At 42.0% G+C, this 19,057-nt stretch overlaps 1 protein-coding gene across 2 annotated transcripts in view; it reads right to left on the bottom strand.

The window, feature by feature from the left end:
* Nucleotides 1-3,009: 3,009 nt before the first annotated feature.
* Nucleotides 3,010-19,057, bottom strand: part of LOC119660571 (protein anachronism) — a 28,087-nt gene continuing 12,039 nt past the window's right edge. Inside the window, exons 2-5 of one of the 2 annotated variants that reach the window (XM_038069226.1) lie at nucleotides 17,350-17,559; nucleotides 5,153-5,280; nucleotides 4,854-5,101; nucleotides 3,010-3,083 (exon numbers count right to left, since the gene is read on the bottom strand). In XM_038069226.1, the coding sequence (XP_037925154.1) occupies nucleotides 3,012-3,083; nucleotides 4,854-5,101; nucleotides 5,153-5,280; nucleotides 17,350-17,559 (658 nt within the window). In that variant the 3' untranslated portion in view covers nucleotides 3,010-3,011. The remainder of the gene's footprint in view (nucleotides 3,084-4,853; nucleotides 5,102-5,152; nucleotides 5,281-17,349; nucleotides 17,560-19,057) is intronic. The other variant, XM_038069234.1, reaches the window with a different exon arrangement.

Consider the following 19,057-nt stretch of genomic DNA (forward strand, 5'->3'; position numbering starts at 1 on the left):
GGCCCGCATCACAGCGATGATGCGTTTTAACGCAAAGTGTGTGTGTCCCGATTGTCGCAAACACTTCAGCCAATGACGCGGAGGTTCTACACTACAGAGACATGGATCTTATATCAGCGGATCAAGTTTGAAACCCATTAGGTCAGATTGTTACCGGACAGGACTCTTCGGACTATAGCACAGGTTGCAAGGATAACCGCTTTTTGCATCTCCGTGTATAGTCCAGCCCTAAGATCGAGCGTTTTCAGCGCTTTATGTAAGTTCTGCGGGACTAATCCCGTCGCTGAAATTACTACTGGGACCACTTCGATCTTTTGTAGTCTCCAGGTCTGCTTCATATCTTCCGCCAAGGGGCCGTAGTTCCGGATTTTTTCGTGCTGTTTTTCAACAGTGTTCCGGTCCAACGGTATGGCTACATCGATTATAAAGCACGCTCGTTCTTCCTTCAGAAGCAGAACTAGATCGGGTCTGTTATGATTAACACTGTGGTCGGTGGCAATAGTGTGATCCCACAGTAGTTTGACCCGATCATTTTCCAAGATTCTCTGCGGAGTATACTTATAGTAAGGATGGTAGGTTGCCACTAAGTTATACTTCAACGCAAGGTTTTGATGGAGAATCTTGCAGACGGAGTTATGACGATGGGTGTACTCGGTACCGCTCAACATCCTGCACGCAGATGTTATGTGCTGGATGGTCTCCTCTTCACAGTTGCATAACCTACAACTGGAGTTGGTGATTGAGGAGTCGTGAAGAATGTACCGTTTATAATTTTTTGTTGGGAGCGAAGCATCCTGAATTGAAGTTAGGAATGCTTCGGTCTCATAGAAAAGTACACCATTTGTCAACCATTTGTTGGAGGCTTCGATGTCAATGCCTGACAACAACAAATTTTTTATATGACCTCCGTGAATGGGTTTCTCTTTCCACATGTCGATTTTCTGTTAGACTGAAGTAACATTCGACATGGGATCCCATTCTCTGCTTCTCAAGTTCAAAGGAGATAATTTATTATCTGCCATGACGGTAGCCTGATGTATTTGGCTAGAGGATTGTTTCTCATAGAAAAACTCACGAAGAGAATGCACTTGATTGTAGTGCAACGTTTTTAAATCAAGTACCCCCCTTCCTCCCTGATGACGTGGGATAGTGATCCTCAATTTTTTGGCAGCTCTATTATGCATGTTGTTGTTTGCAAGAACTACCCTTACCCGTCTATTGACAGCTTCTAAATCAGTATTACTCCACTGTATCACACCGAAAGTGTATAGAAGGACGGGAATGGGGAAGGTGTTGATTGCCATGATTTTATTTTTCCCGTACAGCTCAGTTTTAAGGACAAGATCCAGACGCCGTTCAAATTCCCCCAGCAACTTAGATTTGATTATTGCCACAGCAGGTGTTGTTGCTTGCAATATGCCGAGGTATTTGTAGACGTCGTCCGAATCCATGCCCTCAATTCGGATGTTATTTTGGCTGTATCCTTCGTTGTTGGTGTGTTTTCCCCGAACAATTGTTTTTATGCGACATTTCTCCAAACCAAACTGCATACCGATATCCCTGCTGAACTGGATGGTGATGTCCAGCAAGGAGCGAAGTTGGTTCTCGTCTTTGGCATACAGTTTGATGTCGTCAATGTACATTAAATGGCTTAATGTACATTTCGACAATATGCCATGCTTGACTTGGAACCCGTATTTGCTTTCATGCAAAAGATGGGATAGCGGATTCAAAGCTAAACAAAACCACAGTGGGCTTAGAGAGTCGCCTTGGAAAATGCCACGTCTGATTGGTATCTCTCCTGATGTTTGCGAAGATACCGATAGCTTCGTGCTCCAATTCTTCATTACTGTTCTCAGTAGAAGAACGATATTCGGGTTGATTTTATATAAGCGTAACACTTGTAGTAACTACGAATGTGATATGGAGTCAAAGGCTGATTTATAATCGATGTAGGCTGTCGAGATGTTTCGTTTTTGGTGGACAGCCTGCTTTACAGCTACCGTATCGATTATAAGCTGTTCTTTGCAGCCTCGGGAGCCTTTTGCGCATCCTTTTTGCTCCTCAGCTATCAATTTATGAACATCAAGATGTTTTGAAATGTTCGCGCACAGAACTGAAGTGAAGACCTTGTAGATGGTAGGAAGACAAGTAATTGGTCGACATTTTGAAGGGCAAGAGACACCCTGTTCCTTGGGGATGAGGAAAGTTATCCCCTTGGTGAAAAATGATGGAACTAAATCAGGATCGGCAATCATCTGATTAAATTGATTTGCCAATATCCTGTGAGTGCTCTTGAACCGCTTCAGCCAGAAGTTGTGAATCTTGTTAACTCCTGGCGATTAAATATCGCAAAAAATGATTCTTTCGTTTAAAAATAAAAATTTTCAGCCGACATACTGGTACTTTGGTGGACTTTCTTTTTGAAACTCACCTATGCCTAGGATTATCGTGAGAGCCTTTTCTTTACTTACACTATTAGCAGCTACACATAGCCCGAGCAATTACTTAGAGGCGGAACCTCAGGTAAAGCATATTTCTAACCGGAGAATAGTTACCCTTAGAAGACTGTAACTTAAAAACTATGATATATGATCTTATTTTTTTTAAAGCTATAAACTATCAAAAAAAGCGATTTTCTGAAAATATTGAACTACTTGTGCCCTATGCACTTTTCAATATTTCACCACCAAACGGGTATTGAATTTTCTTTTTGTTTCAAAATTTCTCTGTTTTCTGGAGAGGCTATAACTAGGCCCTAAGCAAGGGACAGTAAACTAGAACCGATGTTATGTACAAAATATATATTTTGCAATAAAATAAGTGAAATACAATTCAATACATTTTATAAAAAACGCCAATTCAATCAATTTCGTCGATATTTCCTCACACTCGCCATTTTGAAAAGAATAAAAAAAATTGAAAACTTGTTTGATACATGTGATAAGATAAATAAGAAAGTTCAATAAAATCGAATGTTGGTTGCGTCTACTGAACCGCTTCCTATTAATTTACTTATCAGAGCACTTTTTCCAAATAACTTTCAGTGCTAAATGATTTTCGGCAGAGCTTCCATGTCGTTGCTGAAATGAGAAAGGATCAATTTTTGAAAGTCTAGTTCAGAATATCAATTTAAATATCAAAGGTCTGGGAAAAAGTTGATGTGATTTTTGGTGAAATTTAATTGCTTTTTTATAATGTAAAAACAAACTTATGCTCCATTGCTGTAGGTGATAAACTTCTGTGGTTACTAGCTGAAATTCTAAATCAGATAGTCTCCGTAGTTCTACTTTATAGCAATTAACAAATTACTTTGCTTGTTAAATTAGTTCCTAAGTCTCCATTAGAGTTGCGCAAAACATTACCTTAGTAAGTAATGTGATATCATATCACTTTTTGGAAAAGGTGATATTACAAAGTGATATCACGAACATCACTTTTCATCACCTTAACCGCACAAATAATGTTACATCATCAACATTAAACATTAGCGTTCAGCACCCCATAGTACCAAATATTAATTATTACTAGAATAACTTAGACTGCATTTATTACATTCAAAATGTGAGGATAAAACAGAGCCAAATAAGTATCATTATAAAAGGAATGAACCTTCCATGCAAGAGAAGAAAAAGAACCAAAAGATCCCATAAGGATATAAGATGATAGATAGTACATGCACATGCAAAGAAGAGGGAATCGTGATTTTCGCGAACGAGCATTAGATTTTATCTTTGTTTGGCGTAATTAAGCCTATCACACTCAAAATCAAAATCACCTTTTCACATCAAAGCTAGCCGAGGGAACAGATTCCAACTGATAGTTGATATCAGCACTCGATAGTCGCCTCGGTAGCCTGTACTAGGAAATATTACGTAGAACAACGCCATACAACAGCCGACATTTATTCTAATCCGTAACATTACAATCTATAACAAAAAGCCAAGAATCTGCATTCCCATATGTGCATGCACCCGAAGTTTTTTTCTACCCCAAAGCCAGTCCGAAACTAGTCCAAAAGCTAGCCCGAAACGAACCTAAAACAACCTTAAAGCCAACCCCAAAAGAGTCCAAAAACCAGTCCGAAGTCAACGTAAATAAACTCCAAAGTCAGTTCGAAACCAGTCCCAGAGTCAGTCCGATGCCAGCCCGTAGCCAACCTAAAGTAAGCCCAAAGCCTGCCGCCGGTATCGACAACAGCCGCCGCGACTTGTACTACAAGGAGCGCTAATATTAGGTGATACTATATTACAACATCACTTTTATAATGAGATGATGCTTCCTAATGGGGTGCTGCTAGGTAATGGGAGGATGCTAGGTAATGAGATGATGCTAGGTAATGCGTGATGCTTGGTAATGATTCATGATGCGATATGATGTTGTAATGTTCGGATCGCGCTCGGTATCATACATTGGTGGTATCACTTTTGTAATATTACATACATCGGCTACCCATCTCTAATCTACATGCATGTACCAAACTGAACCAACTCAATCCTCCCAGCTACCAGTTTTTTATCCTTTTCAGCGCCACCACCTGCTTTTGTAGCTCATTCTTCTGAATATACATACATATGTGTCTGGATAGCTGAGTGGTAAGAGTACGAGGCTGTCGTACGGAAGGTCGCGGTTTAAATCTCACTAGTGGCAGTGGGATTTGTATCGTGATTTGACGCAATAAAGCAATAATTAATTTACATAAGAAAGTCCATAAAAATTTGATAGTTTCAAAAGTTCTAACTTAAACATGAATTCCTCGTTAAATTAAGAATAGAAGAAGAAGCTAAATTAAAAGAAAATGTGGTATTTGTTTAGATAGGGTTAGTGCCTCATAAAAAACAGATAATTCTCACCTCTTCACAACGTGGTGGAGCGAAATAGTTGCCTGCATTCAATTGTCTTTCATCTTCATCATGGACATCGATTGTAAGCCACCCAGTCAGCACTGTCCAACGGTTACTGGCATTCGAACTGCCCCGTCCTGTGAAAGGTTGTTGCTCGGTCCTTTCCCAAATGTAAATCGCTTTCTTGACATCAATAGTCACCCATCCAGTGGTTGTTGTGTTCAGCATGAGAGTGTTGCAAATCCTTCTTTTTTTGTCTGGAATGAGTTATTTATTAGAACAGGTAAAGGAGTAGGTGCGTTGTCTACCACGTTTGAATCTCTTCGACTGCTGCATCGTGGAAATAGTAACGCGAATTTGCGACAGGAACGGCTCAATATTGCAAGCTGCAGATGATTCGGAACGATGTTCTGGTATTGGACTAATTTTATGTAACCTAAAAAAGAAAAAAAAGGAGTATTATATTGATATTACATATCACACGGCCGAAGCCGGTCCCAAGCCCGGTTGTGAAAGGAGGAGGGATGGATAGCTTCAGTCTGAATGGCTGTACGCCACCGCAGCGTCTCAGGGGGTAGGTGAGGAAAGTGCAGGAACTTTGCAGTCTTGCAGATTACTCACTAAGGAAGCTATCTCAACACCTGGCAGCTAGGGATAAAATGCACCACCAAAAATGAGAAGAAGGAGAAATTTAAGGTCCGGTACGGATAACCGGCGGGAGTCGTCTGACTTGGTGACTGGGTCGGGCTCTCGTAATGGACAGCACGGCGTCGAAACCGCTAGTCGTGGGGCGGTTCGACGTCTAGGCGCCACGACGGCCATGAGCATTGCTCCGCCTGCTGCAGCTGTTTCGCCACAATCTGTGGCGACCACTTCAGCAGGTTCGCGTAGGAAGCGGATAAAATGGACTGAAGAAATGAACCTCTTCATCATCTGCTCCTACTACGAAATAACGGCGGGGGCAGGTACAACATCTTACCACCCCTTGTTGCACCAGAGATTCGTCGAGCGTTTCCCGCAATTCGCGCACGTGTCTGTGCAGCGAGTCGCAGACCAGTACCGCTTTATTACTCGCAGCGACACAATCCCGGCCACCATCAGGGAACGTGTTCGACTTGAGGTCATCGGGGAAACTGGTGACCGAGAGTCGATGGGGGCAGAGGCGGCGGCATCAACAACACCACGCCGCACTGCAAGTAACAGTTTCAGTACTCGCCGAAGCACTCTTCTCCACCGTCCAGCTGAGGTTCGGGACGAATTCCAAAGAGCGTGTATAGAATTCTCGGATATGGATCCATGGCATAGACCAGGCATTCCCAGCCTCTATACATCTCCAGCAACTCCGGGAATTCTATCTCAAATCAATGATGAGATTGCATCTCGACTGTGTGCTGATATGTCGCTGCTGCAACTACAATCACTTGTGTATTGTGGTGCAGTTAAGGCTATCAGATTGCACGGTCAGAAGATTCGCTTTCGTGTTATTGGTTTGAGTGACAAAAGAGACCCACCATGGCAAGACTAAGGCAAGACATTGCTAGACTGATTCAGATCAGCACTGGCAATGCCAGCCGACGGGTGAGAAACAAAGTGAGACACCCGTTGTTGAAATTCTGGACACACTAAAACAGAAACTTTCTGTCATATGCAGCCGGTTAAGACGGTATGGCGAAAGTTATTCCAGACGTGTCTAGAATGCAACATACGCGAGGAACCAGCAGAGCTTTTTCAGATCTCTCAACGAATCCCAACAGAGCGCCCAGACAGTACAGTTCTCGGTGACGGAAGCGAAAGAGTATTGGGATGGACTTTGGGGGTTACCTGCCCAACCTGGCATGAATTTCGCGGATGTTACCGAAGAGGAAGTTCGACGAGCCATAAACAACTCGAAGGACTGGAGGGGCCTAGGTCTGGATCGGGTGCAGAATTTCTGGTATAAGAAATTTACCAGCGTACACAGCCGGTTGGCACGCAGTATAAATAAGGTCATGAGTCGGCCGGAGGAATTTCCACCTTTCCTCACTGCGGGGATTACCTACCTGATCCCTAAGAAGGACACGGTGCAGGACCCCGCAGACACAAGACCGATCACTTGCTTACCAACCCTCTAGAAATTCATCACGTCCATTATTAGTGGAAGGATCAATGCGCACCTCGAGACCAACAGCATTCTGTTCGAGGAGCAGAAGGGCTGCCGAGTTGGGTCAAGGGGTTGCAAAGAGCAACTCATTATCGACTCGGTAGTTGTAGGACAAGCAACTAGAGGCCAAAGAAACCTCTTCAGTTGCTATATCGATTATGCCAAGGCTTTCGACAGCGTTCCGCATACCTGGCTAATCGATATCCTACATCTGTATCGCATTGATCCGAAACTAATAAAGTTTTTGGCGACAGTCATGGAAGGGTGGCATACTACCTTATCAGTCCGTACATCTGAGGGTGCTAATACCTCAGAGCCCATCCGTATACGGAGGGGCATCTTCCAGGGGGATTCGTTGAGTCCCCTCTGGTTTTGTATGGCACTGAACCCTCTTTCATGGCTACTGAATGATGCTAGAGGGCATGATTTCGGAATTAAATACTGACACACTTGATGTACTTAGATGACGTCAAGCTGTATGCTGGTACTGACAACCATCTTAGAAGTCTGTTGCGAATAATAGACATGTTCAGCCGTGATATTCGGATGGAGTTTGGATTAGACAAGTGTCGAATCCAAGCCATCCGCAAAGGTCATCACGAGCCGCATGCCGGACATAGCATTGGTGACCTCCACATCGAAGCTATGATCGAGACAGACTTCTACAAGTACCTAGGAATTCTGCAAGGAACCCATGCTCGAGTTGGTGATCTGAGGGATGCTCTGCTGTCCGAATTCCTGCGACGTGTAAAGCTGGTGCTGAAATCGCATCTTTCGGGGAAGAATAAAATAAGCGCGTTGAATGTATTCGCTATCCCTTCACTGGCATATGCATTCGGAATATTGCCGTGGACGAAGACCGACCTGGAAAACGTCCAGCGGCGGATACGGACAACTATGTCCAAATTCCGAATGCATCACCCAAAGTCTGCCGTGGAGCGGATGAACCTGCCTCGTGACATCGGAGGTAGGGGCGTGGTTGACGTGGTGGCACAACATCATCGCCAAGTCGACTCGCTGCGCGCTTATTTTTACAGCAAAGAGCAGACGAGTCCCTTGCATGCGGCTGTCTATAAGGCAGACTGTGGACTGACTCCACTTAACTTGAAGGATCGTTCTTTCAATCCTCTGAGTGGGGTGAAGTCGGACCAAGAGCGGATCGATGAATGGAAGTCGAAGGCAATGCACGGTAAACACGTGAATTGTCTTTGGCAGCCATTTGTCGATTTGCATTTGTCGAACAGATGGCTGTGTGCTGGGGAGCTCTTTGCTGAGACGGGGGGGTTCATGTGTGCCATTCAGGATGGCGTGGTCGCCACCCGAGCTTATAAAAAGCTCATCATGAAAGAACGGGTGGAGAACGACCAGTGCAGAATGTGTGGTTCGGCGTTAGAGACGTTGGACCATCTCATTTCTGGCTGTACTGTTATGGCACCGATGCAATACATCACCAGGCATAATACTGTATGTAAGGTTATCCATCAAAACCTTGCATATAAGCATGGGCTGATCACGGGAACATGTCCGGTTTACCGATATGAGCCGCAAGCAGTACTTGATAGTTCTGCTTACAGCATGTATTGGGACCGGCAAGTTCTGACTGATCGCCATACCGCACACAACAAGCCTGACGTACTGTTAGTTGACAAGACGGGTCGCTCCGCGTATATTATTGATGTTGCTATCCCCCATAATAGCAACATTGAACGGAAATACGTGGAGACGAAATTGAACTATGAGCTATTGGCTCGTGAAATCAAAGAAATTTGGCGTCTCGAGGGGGTGGTTGTAGTTCCCATAATATTGTCAGCTACAGGTATTGTACCTAAATCCCTCACGGCTTCCCTTGATGTCCTGGGACTTTCGCACAGTCTGGTTCAAACCATGCAAAAGTACACTATTCTGCATACGTGCTCGATGTTGCGGGGAGTACTCGACGGATTCTCCCACTGACCTACCACCGACCACAACCACCAGCGCCCCTTTAGTTTTTAAGTAGGTAGGATCGTCCGAGCCTAAATGCTTGGCACTTAGTGCTAGTATTAGGTAAAATCCGGCATCTGCCGAGATTGTGATAACTCGGAAATAATAAAAAAAATACAGGATGTCACAAAAATGTCTAGATCCCTACTTAAAAAAATACCCTGAATGAATGTACCGCAGAAGCAAAAAAAAAATATTTAAGCAATGGTCGAAAATAAGCCAGGAGTAGGCACGCGAACAGCGACAGGGCTAATTTCCTCAAACCACAATATTTGCACTGTGCCCTGCGAAAAAAGCTAGGGGAAACAATTGCCAGGGAAGGTGAGTTTGGAAAACCCAACTATCGCGCCCACTCTGTGACCGCATGAGTTCACAGGCCGGTCACCGTATTGGGGCAGTTCAACTTTTCATTGACTGGGAGAGGCTTATCACCAGCACCGAAAGTTTCGAGGCATCCAATGTTTTCGGTTTTGAATCCGTGAGATTGCAACAATATCAAATAGCTAAAGAACCTATCTTCGCGGCAGCAGAGGTGACAACATACAAACCTGGCGACGAATAATACGCAAACAACATCTCGACTACTCCGCTGTTCTTACTTGCACAAAAGGGTATGAGTAGGTACCGACGAGATACTTCAGCAGGTCTGGTCTACCTACATAAGTTTTCTTCATCAATTTTTTTAGGTTTTGCGATAGCACAGTCCTCGTGGTTGACCATAGTTGGGATGGTCATTTTGGCTATTTTCTACTTTTCCAGAACATTACACACTAACAACAAAAGAAATTAAAGATACATTTTTTTGTAAAACACTAACTGGCATTAAATGCGTTCACTTAGATTCACATTAAATGCTAACCAGCATTATTTGTCTTTTGTTTAAGAAATATATACTTACATTAACCCTGATAAAAAATCCATTTCATCTTGTAACATTTTCATTACATTCTTCACCTTAAGGGGGTCATCCGCAGAATCAAATTTTTGTTTACATTAATTTTATCTAGATGTAGTGTAGAATATATGGACAAAGTGATTTTTTGATATTCGGAGTCGTTCTGAAATTATAGTGTTAAACACGTGATAAATCACATGCCAGATTTATGTCGATCGCCGAAATAAAGCGCGTATTTATCGGGTCGAATGACTTCGCTAAAAAGACAAGAATTGAAGCCAAAGCTGAACATGTGTTTCCTAAACCTAAAGTTTATGGATTAGGTATAGCAGATTAATGGTCAGTCAAGGTTTTATGTGTAAAAATCGCATCAATACTGCATATTGAAAATCGGCTGCCACCATAGCCCAAAACCTATCTAACGAAATTCTTTGAAATTTTCACGACTTATTCAGAATATATTTCTACGATCCGCAAACTAGGATAATTGCGATCCATTCAGTAGTTTTTTTTATTCATTAAAGAAACGGTGAAAAAACACCAAAATTCACAAAAAAAAATTTTGACATTGCACCAAAAATTTAGCTTTTAATATTTTTTAATAATCCTAGTTTGCGAACTGTAGTTAAGTCTGTACGTTAAAATGCCGTTTATTTTTTTTTTCTTTAAGATGATCGCAGCGCCCTCTAGTGTGGCAGCAAAAAAACACTTTTTTGGGTGCATAAATTGCTCTGTATTTCAATAACGAACTATGCGATCAGACTGGAAAGATTACTATACACGCTCAAGATATTAATAAATCTATGGTGGAAAATTCATATTTTTATCTTTATCCAGTTCTTCACAAAAAATTTCTAAAAAAGGCAAAAAAAACGGCTTTCACACGGGATGACCCCCTTAAATCAAATAGATTATTCAGTAAGGTGTTAATATTTCTTATAATTCTGTTTTGGTGAAATGCTTAAAGTTATTTTTTTTACCTCCATGAATAGCATTATTATAAGTAAAACTATTAAATGGAAAACTTTAACTATAGATTTTATTTAAGAACTGCGGACACGTGTTTCACTAGAAACTTTTCCTTTTAACAGTTTTACTTAAGAAGAGTTATAGGAAAAAAGGAACTACTTTTATAAATGGGGTTGAATTCGGGCTGTTTGCAGGCTATGATGGGGACTTAGTTCCTAAAATATCTCAATACTGCTTAGCCTATGAAGAGAAAAACATGAAATGAAATCATCCATGCATGGATGAAAAGTCCACGCTGCTCCCACCAATTTCGGTGTACGATGCAGGATCATCCTGGCAAAAGATGTTTTTCTCAGTTTCTACATAGGCTGCCTAATTTATAGTGCGTTCAACAATATAATTTCCCTTAATATCGCGGCTTGTAAATGCTTCCATAGACCGTAACCTGCACAGGTGGGCATAATTACTTCAAAATATGGATTTTTCCAATAATTTTTTTTTTTTGAATAACAGTAAAAACTGTGTATCCTCTGATTGGGCGTCCTATTAGTTTTATTGAGCAACAAAATTATTTCAACATCGGCCATAATTATTTCAACAAAAGTATTTTCGTATAAATTCATGTAAAAGACAAAAAAAAATCCTTTTTAGGGAGATTTTAGTCAAAAAATAAATTAATTAATCTATTAATTAACCAATTTGCACCCAACCCTTTTGCATCAATTACAGCTTGTAGTCGTTTGGGAATTGATTCTACTAAATTGCGCTAGGTCGCGTTCGAAAAAAGAACCCTCCGAAGAATTTCTGGCACACTACATGAGAATAGATGATTCCGTAGCTTCTATAACGATGAAATCTATGAGCGATACGACTCGCTGTGTGTGTATAACAATTTGTGGTGGGCGGGTCACCTAATCCGTCTGGGTGAGGATGATCCAGCCCGGAAAGTCTATAAGAGCGATATCTATGGTAGAAAAAGAAGACGAGGCAGACCCTGTCTGAAATGGAACGATGGCGTAGACCAGGACGCCAGACAGGTTCTAGGGATATTGAATTGGTAAACCTCGGTGTAAAACCGGGATGTCTGGAGTTCGTTACTAAGCCAGGCCTAGACCAGATACCGGTAGTTGCGTCGTTGATGATGATAATGAAACATACTCAATAACTTTTAAGTCGGGACTTTGCGGAAGCAATTCAATTTTTGGGCTCTAGCTCCATTTAAATAAGTTCTCACCATTTTTCATTTGTGACACTATACATTATTCTGTTGAAGGATCCAATCATCTTTATTTAGCAATCTGTCATGTTTAGTGTTTGGATGCAATGATTATGTATCAGATTGCCATCAGTGAAAGAAACTAAATCTCCAGCCTGAACCCCGAAACATAATTGAGACGTCACCCTGTTATTGTGTTGGTTTTACAACATTACATTAGGTATAAAGGTTTTGTGTTTGTCTTTTGTGAGAAACTTTCTATACACGTTTTTCTACCTGCACACAGCTAAAAATTCAAAATATTCCTTGATATCTCTCCAACTCCGCTCACTTTGTATTGTGATGACGTCAAAGGCATTTTAAAGTGCAATAAATTTACGTGAAATTGAAAATTTTGACCTTCTGTAGCTTTATTAATAAAAGTTAGATTGCGTTCCGATTTTTCGGGAATTTATCTAATATTATTACTTTTACTGATGCCAAGTTTTGTATTTAAAAAATGGACTTAAGAGGTTTCCCGGTAAAATTCTAAAAACAAGTAATATGCTGTTATTAATTTTTTGGAGCAGATATCGTAATGGGATGTATTTTGAGGCCTAGATTTTGTATAGGTGATGTGATTTTGTTTTTCAGATTTTTCGGTTGAATAAGTTCTGTTTCACTTTTTGGGGCACACATTTTGAGCTCTCAGTCTCCTGTAACTCACGTTTCATTTGATACTCCACATGACCATATCCTGTAAAAAAAAATTTGGTCCCCCCTTTCGCATATATGAAGAGCCCCTTTCAGCCCAACACAAAATGATACTTCTTGTTGCACGTGTACCGATTCACATACTACATATTCTTACCAAATTGCCTGACAATAGCTCCCACCGTTTCGGAGTATATCTCGTGTGACAGATGGACAGACAGACATAGTGGTGAAAGGGTAGTATAGGTCCCAGGGCGAAACGTGGATTGGTACCCACCATGGAGTATAAAACCTGGGAAATGCCTGCTGAACCAACACCAACAGCTCTACTACCAAACCCTATCTCCACCTCCACGTGGTGACCGCTGGGAGCTCTTTCGTAACGAAAAGCTGCAGACGGAGAAGGATGAAGGCGAGTCTCCCGCGCCTAAAAACGGGACAAACTGTATCACTTGGTCCTCCAGGTTGGGGGTTGGGTAGGGCTGACAACCCTACACGGAAAACCGAAGTTACGGAGCCACGAAAGGAGCCTCGGACAGGATGGACTTTAAAACGACGGACCCGGCAACGACAACGGATTAACGATTTGCGCATTTTTTCTTCGAACGTGCGCTCCCCGTACAGAGATGAAGCTGATGAGCAGCTAGCCGGTCCCAATATAACACCGTTACAGGAGATGCGATGGACAGGGCCCGGTTTCCTGGAGAGGAGCCGCTAAACCATATATTATAGCGGTCATCCAGTAAACCATGTGCTCAGAGTAGGTTTCTTAGTCAGCCAAAAAATGGAACCTGCTGTTATCGGCTTTGAAAACATAAGCGAACGGCTGAGCACTCTGCGCTTGCGAGGCAAGTTTAGAAATATAAGCCTCATTGACGTTCACGTCCCTACAGAGTCGGAGAAGGATACCTTCTATGAGGCAGTAGAACGAACCCTCGAAGCCTGTCCCAGATATGATATCAAAATCATACTTGGGGATTTTAACAGCCAAGTAGGGAAGGAGCCCGTATTCAGGCGATACGTTGGCTACCATAGCTTACACGGAAAAACAAATGATAACCGACTGCGGATTATTCAATTAGCAGGGTCACATGAAATGGTTGTTGGAAGTACCTGGTTTGCGCGGAAAGCGGTCCACAAACATACGTGGGCCTCTCCAGACGGGACCACTTTCAACCAAATTGACCACGTGTTGATCGAACGCCGCCACCTCTCAGCCTTGATGAATGTCAGAACATATAAGGGGGCCAATATAGGCTCGGATCACTATCTCGTTGACATGGTGCTCCAAGCTCGAATAACAATACCACCTAGAATCCCCTCTGACAATCAGGTGAGAGTGAACACTGAAGCCATCCACAACACAACCCTCCGCGACACCTATAAGAGGGAAATGGATGCCGGAATAACCGCAGTCAACAGAGGACCTGGAGATGAAGCATCAACAAATGATCTTCACAATCAACTGAAGAACGTTATCATGGATACGAACACAAGCATACTTGGCCCCAGCCGCAAAAGGAGTCGGAACAGCTGGTTTGACGATGAATGTAAGCTAGTAACGGAACGGAAGAATGCCGCATACCGAGTAATGTTGCATTCTCAAAGAACGCGGGCACGCGCAGAGACTTATCACGAACTCCGTCGAGCGGAGAAGCGACTTCACAGACGGAAAAAGGAAGCCTGGCAGAACCAACAAGTCTGTGAACTAGAAAAGTACAGGGAGCAACCGCACCAGGCGCGCAAGTTTTACCAACAAGTCAGCAGCATGAAGCCTTATACACCTCGATGCTAATCCTGCCGAGACAAAGAGGGAAATCTGATTTCCGACAGAATAGACATATTGGAGCGATGGGTTGAGTACTTTGATGAACTACTGAACAGCTAGAACATTGGCGAGTTGGAGGTCCCGCCAACTGAAGACGACGGACAAATACTGCCACCACCAAGCATAGAAGAAACAGTCCGTGCAATTCATCGGCTTAAAAACCATAAGTCGCCAGGAGCCGATGGAATTACAGCCGAATTGGTTAAATATGGAGACGACCACTTACACCAAGTGGTTCATCAACTTGTGCTCAAGGTATGGGACAGCGAATCAATGCCTGACGATTGCCAACGAGGCATAATCTGTCTCATACATAAAAAGGGAGATATCACACAGTGCAGCAATTAGAGAGGTATCACGTTGCTGAGTACCATCTATAAGATATTCTCTACTATCTTGCTAGGCCGGATAGCCCCATACGCCCAGGACATCATTGGCCCATACCAAAGAGGCTTCACTCCAGGTAAATCAGCAACAGATCAGATTTTCTCTCTGCGGCAGGCGATGGAAAAACTGTTGGAATATGGACAACAGTTGCACGATCTGTTCATCGACTTTAAATCCGCCTATGATAGCATAGCCAGGGTAAAACTGTACACGGCCATGAGAGACTTCGGTATCCCGACGAAATTAATAAGACTGACCAATGTGCGAGGCCAGATAAAAGCAGCAGGATCACTCTCAAGAACATTCGACGTCACCAACGGACTACTACAAGGGGATGGCTTATCATGCGTCCTCTTTAACCTGGCCCTCGAGAAAACGATCCGTGATGCTGAGGTAAATGCAAGAGGTACGATCCTCTTTAAGTCCACCCAACTACTGGTCTATGCTGACGATATCGACATCATGGGAAGAACCACCCGAGACGTACAAACTGCCTTCATCCAGATCGAGCAGGCGGTAATTGGCGCGAGATCTTGGGCTGCACATCAATGAAGGCAAGACAAAATATATGGTGGCAACGTCAGCACCGAAGACGAATCAACCAACAACATCAAACCGCACTGGTCAAACACAAACACGAAGAAGAATAAGGATAGGAGAATACAGCTTTGAGACCGTTGACAATTTCTCCTATCTAGGGTCGAAAATCACAACCGATAACAGCTACGATGATGAAATCCGCGCACGGTTGTTGTCAGCCAAGAGAGCCTATTTCAGCTTACAAAGACTGTTCCGCTCGAAACGTCTCACCGTAGGGTCAAAGCTCTTACTGTACAAGACTATGATCTTGCCAGTTCTCATGTATTCCTCGGAAACTTGGGTTCTTAGCAAGAAAAATTGCGAACTCTTGTCCGCGTTCGAGAGAAGAATTCTCCGAAGAATTTTTGGCCTCCTACATGAGGATGGACGATTCCGTAGCCTACATAATGACGAAATCTATGAGCGATACCATGACCGTCCGGTTGTTGATAAAATCCGGCTCAATAGGTTACTGTGGGCGGGTCGCTTAATCCGTATGGATGAGGATGATCCCACCCGGAAAGTCTATAAGGGCAATATCTATGGTAGAAAAAGAAGACGAGACAGACCCTACCTAAGATGGAGCGATGGCGTAGGTCAGGACGCCAGACAGCTTTTAGGGATATCGAATTGGTGGACCTCGGCGCAAAACCGGGATGTCTGGAGTTCCTTATTAAGGCAGGCCTAGACCGGATACCGGTTGTTGCGCTGTTGATGATGATGATGATGATAATATGAAAAGAACCACTTTGAAATAATAACGCGAAAAAAAGAGTTGCGAAGTTAAAATTGATGGAAAACCTCATATTTTGAAATAATTATGCCCAACCGAATATGGTTCACAGTGCTCTGTACTCATTTATCTCTCTCATACGTTGCACCATGACCCCCAAATCTGGGCCAATTAAATTTATTCTGCTTTCGTCAGAGGAAATTACAACAGCCCCATTATCTATTGACTATTTTTCTAAACTCGTCATAAATTCAAACTATTTTCCCTTAACCGTCGTTTTACAGCTGAACTGCTTAATCCACATGATGAGCATTTTTTAACTCCACACAATTTTCGGAAGCAGTTTTAGGATGGTTGCCAAGAGATATTTAAACCAAATTCCTATCCTCACGGGCATTAGTCTTCCTAGTCCACTGTCCGATTGGAACACTAAATGACCTATTTTTAAATAATTCAATTAATTAAATTCAGTTACTTATACTAGAGGGTTTAAATCCTGATTACCTCCTCCTTATGGTGTACATGATCTTAATGAACACACTGTAATTTGACGCGAAAGCGGTAACTTTGCTAATAATAGTAGGATTTCTAGCAAACCGTCCAGTAGAAAATAGAAGAATAAAAGTTTATCTTATGGAGCTAGGATGAACTTAAGGGGCGTTCACAGCATTATTGAACAGATATCATCATTAATATTACTGGAGCAGATATCGTCACGGGGAGTATTTTGAGGCCTAGATACCATGCGCACGGACCACCATGATTTTTTCCAAATTTTTAAGTTGGGTAGTTTCTGAGAACAGGACTTTGAAATAATTAACCCCTTTCCGACCCCCGTACTCCTCCGCTTTGTAACAAATGGTAAAACTAATATCAGCTGCGAAAAGTACTAATCGAAACCTTTCATTTGATACCCCATACGGCTATATTCGGGGAAACAATTTTACACCCCAAAATCTATAAAAACCCATTCGAAAATTGGAATTATTATTAATTACCTTCAAAATTATTTTATCAATATGAGACATTCCTTTACATTCAACTTACATTAAAAGGGACAAAAGCAATTGAATGCAACTCACCTTAAAACCGCAGTGTCCAGGTACATGTTCGGGTGTTCATTTTCAAAGAGTGATGGCGCGAATCTCACCGTAACGTTGCTCTCATCCTTCCATGACGTCGAGTTGATTTGTGTGCAAATGGGGTATGCAGACATTTCATAGGTAGTTGTATCCTTCGCAGATCCAACGGATTCGATTACCTTACGGATTTGGTTTCGTATACTATAGACTCTGAAAGAATTAAAAAACAATTTCTTTGTATGTATAATATGTCGTTCTATAATTGTTTGGGAAAATTTATTTTATAACAAGTCGGGAAACCGAAACCTAGGCGCTTCAGGTATGAAAGGTTCTGTGTATTTCTTTTATAAAGACATTTAAGTCTGCATTTGTCCCATTAGTACGTAACACGTAATATATGCATATATTATGTGCGAATTTCCAAGTGATATTGACATTCATAGTCTTGAATTTGCAAAGAAGTAACAACTTTAGCCTATCATAACTTTGTTAGTATTAGTGATTTCCTCCAAACTTGGTAGCTCTATATTATAACGTACATTTTTGCAAAATTTCATAGTGCCAGGATGAATTTAGGGGGTTCCGCAGCCAATTACTAAAAATTATAGTAATATACTAACTAACTACTAACTACTAATATACAACTTTATTTGAACAGATATCGGTATGTAGGGTATTTCGGAGCCTAGGCATTATTTAGTGGCAGCCTCTTGATTTGTTTCAGATTTTTCGGTTGGGCAGTTTCTTAGAACGGGTCCGTTAAAGAAATGATCACTTTCGAACCCCCGCACTCCCCACCTTTTCAACAAATGTCAAAATTAAGACCAGCTTCGGAAAGTACTAATCGAGACCTTTCATTTGATATCGCACATGACTATATTCGCTGAAAAAAAAAATGTACACCCCCCTTTTGCATGTATGGGGACGTCAAAGGATGTAACTCACTGTATGTGCAAGCGTTCACAGTTTCCACCTTTCCACCGGATTTAAACCGAATTTAAAAAGATTTTGGCTTACACAAAATCTTTAAAATGGACATTGTTGGAATATATATCTGTTTGTGATTTATAGCCTCCGAAAGCGTTCAGCCGGAAATTATACATATGTATATGTATTTTTGATGCACTCGCAACTAGATGGCGCTGTGCCCGATCGACTTTTACACCGTTTACCCAATCGCCAAGAAAATAGGTGTGGATATGTATCCATGAAAAATACTTTGGTCCCACCCCGTTGTTGTACCACGCCATTAGATGGCGCTGTGAAGGACCAACTTCTACACCGTCCACCCGATTACTATGAAAATTGACATATATCTGGTTTTTGATGGAGAATATTTTGGTGCTATCCACGTTGTTATAACTTGCCCCTAAATGACACTGCAATAGATCAACTTATACACCTTTCAAGCAGTCCTTACGACAAACAATGATTGGTGACACATTGAATTCTGAAAATTATTGAAAATCCCATCCATAAGATCGAACATTGATGATCAACCAGACATAAACTACTTCCCCTGCACATTTACATAATTTGGTTTACTTTAAGTAGGAACAAGTCGAAAATCGGAACTCGGCCTTTCAGGTATGAAAGATTTTATGTATTTTTTCTGTGAGAACATTCGAATGTAGAACTGTTCCATTTGTAGATTTCAGATTTATTTATTGAGCAAAGAAAAAAAAATACCTCTGCTCGCGTAACAATG

Source organism: Hermetia illucens, chromosome 1 (genome assembly GCF_905115235.1).
Source record: "Hermetia illucens chromosome 1, iHerIll2.2.curated.20191125, whole genome shotgun sequence".
Classification (NCBI taxonomy): domain Eukaryota; kingdom Metazoa; phylum Arthropoda; class Insecta; order Diptera; family Stratiomyidae; genus Hermetia; species Hermetia illucens.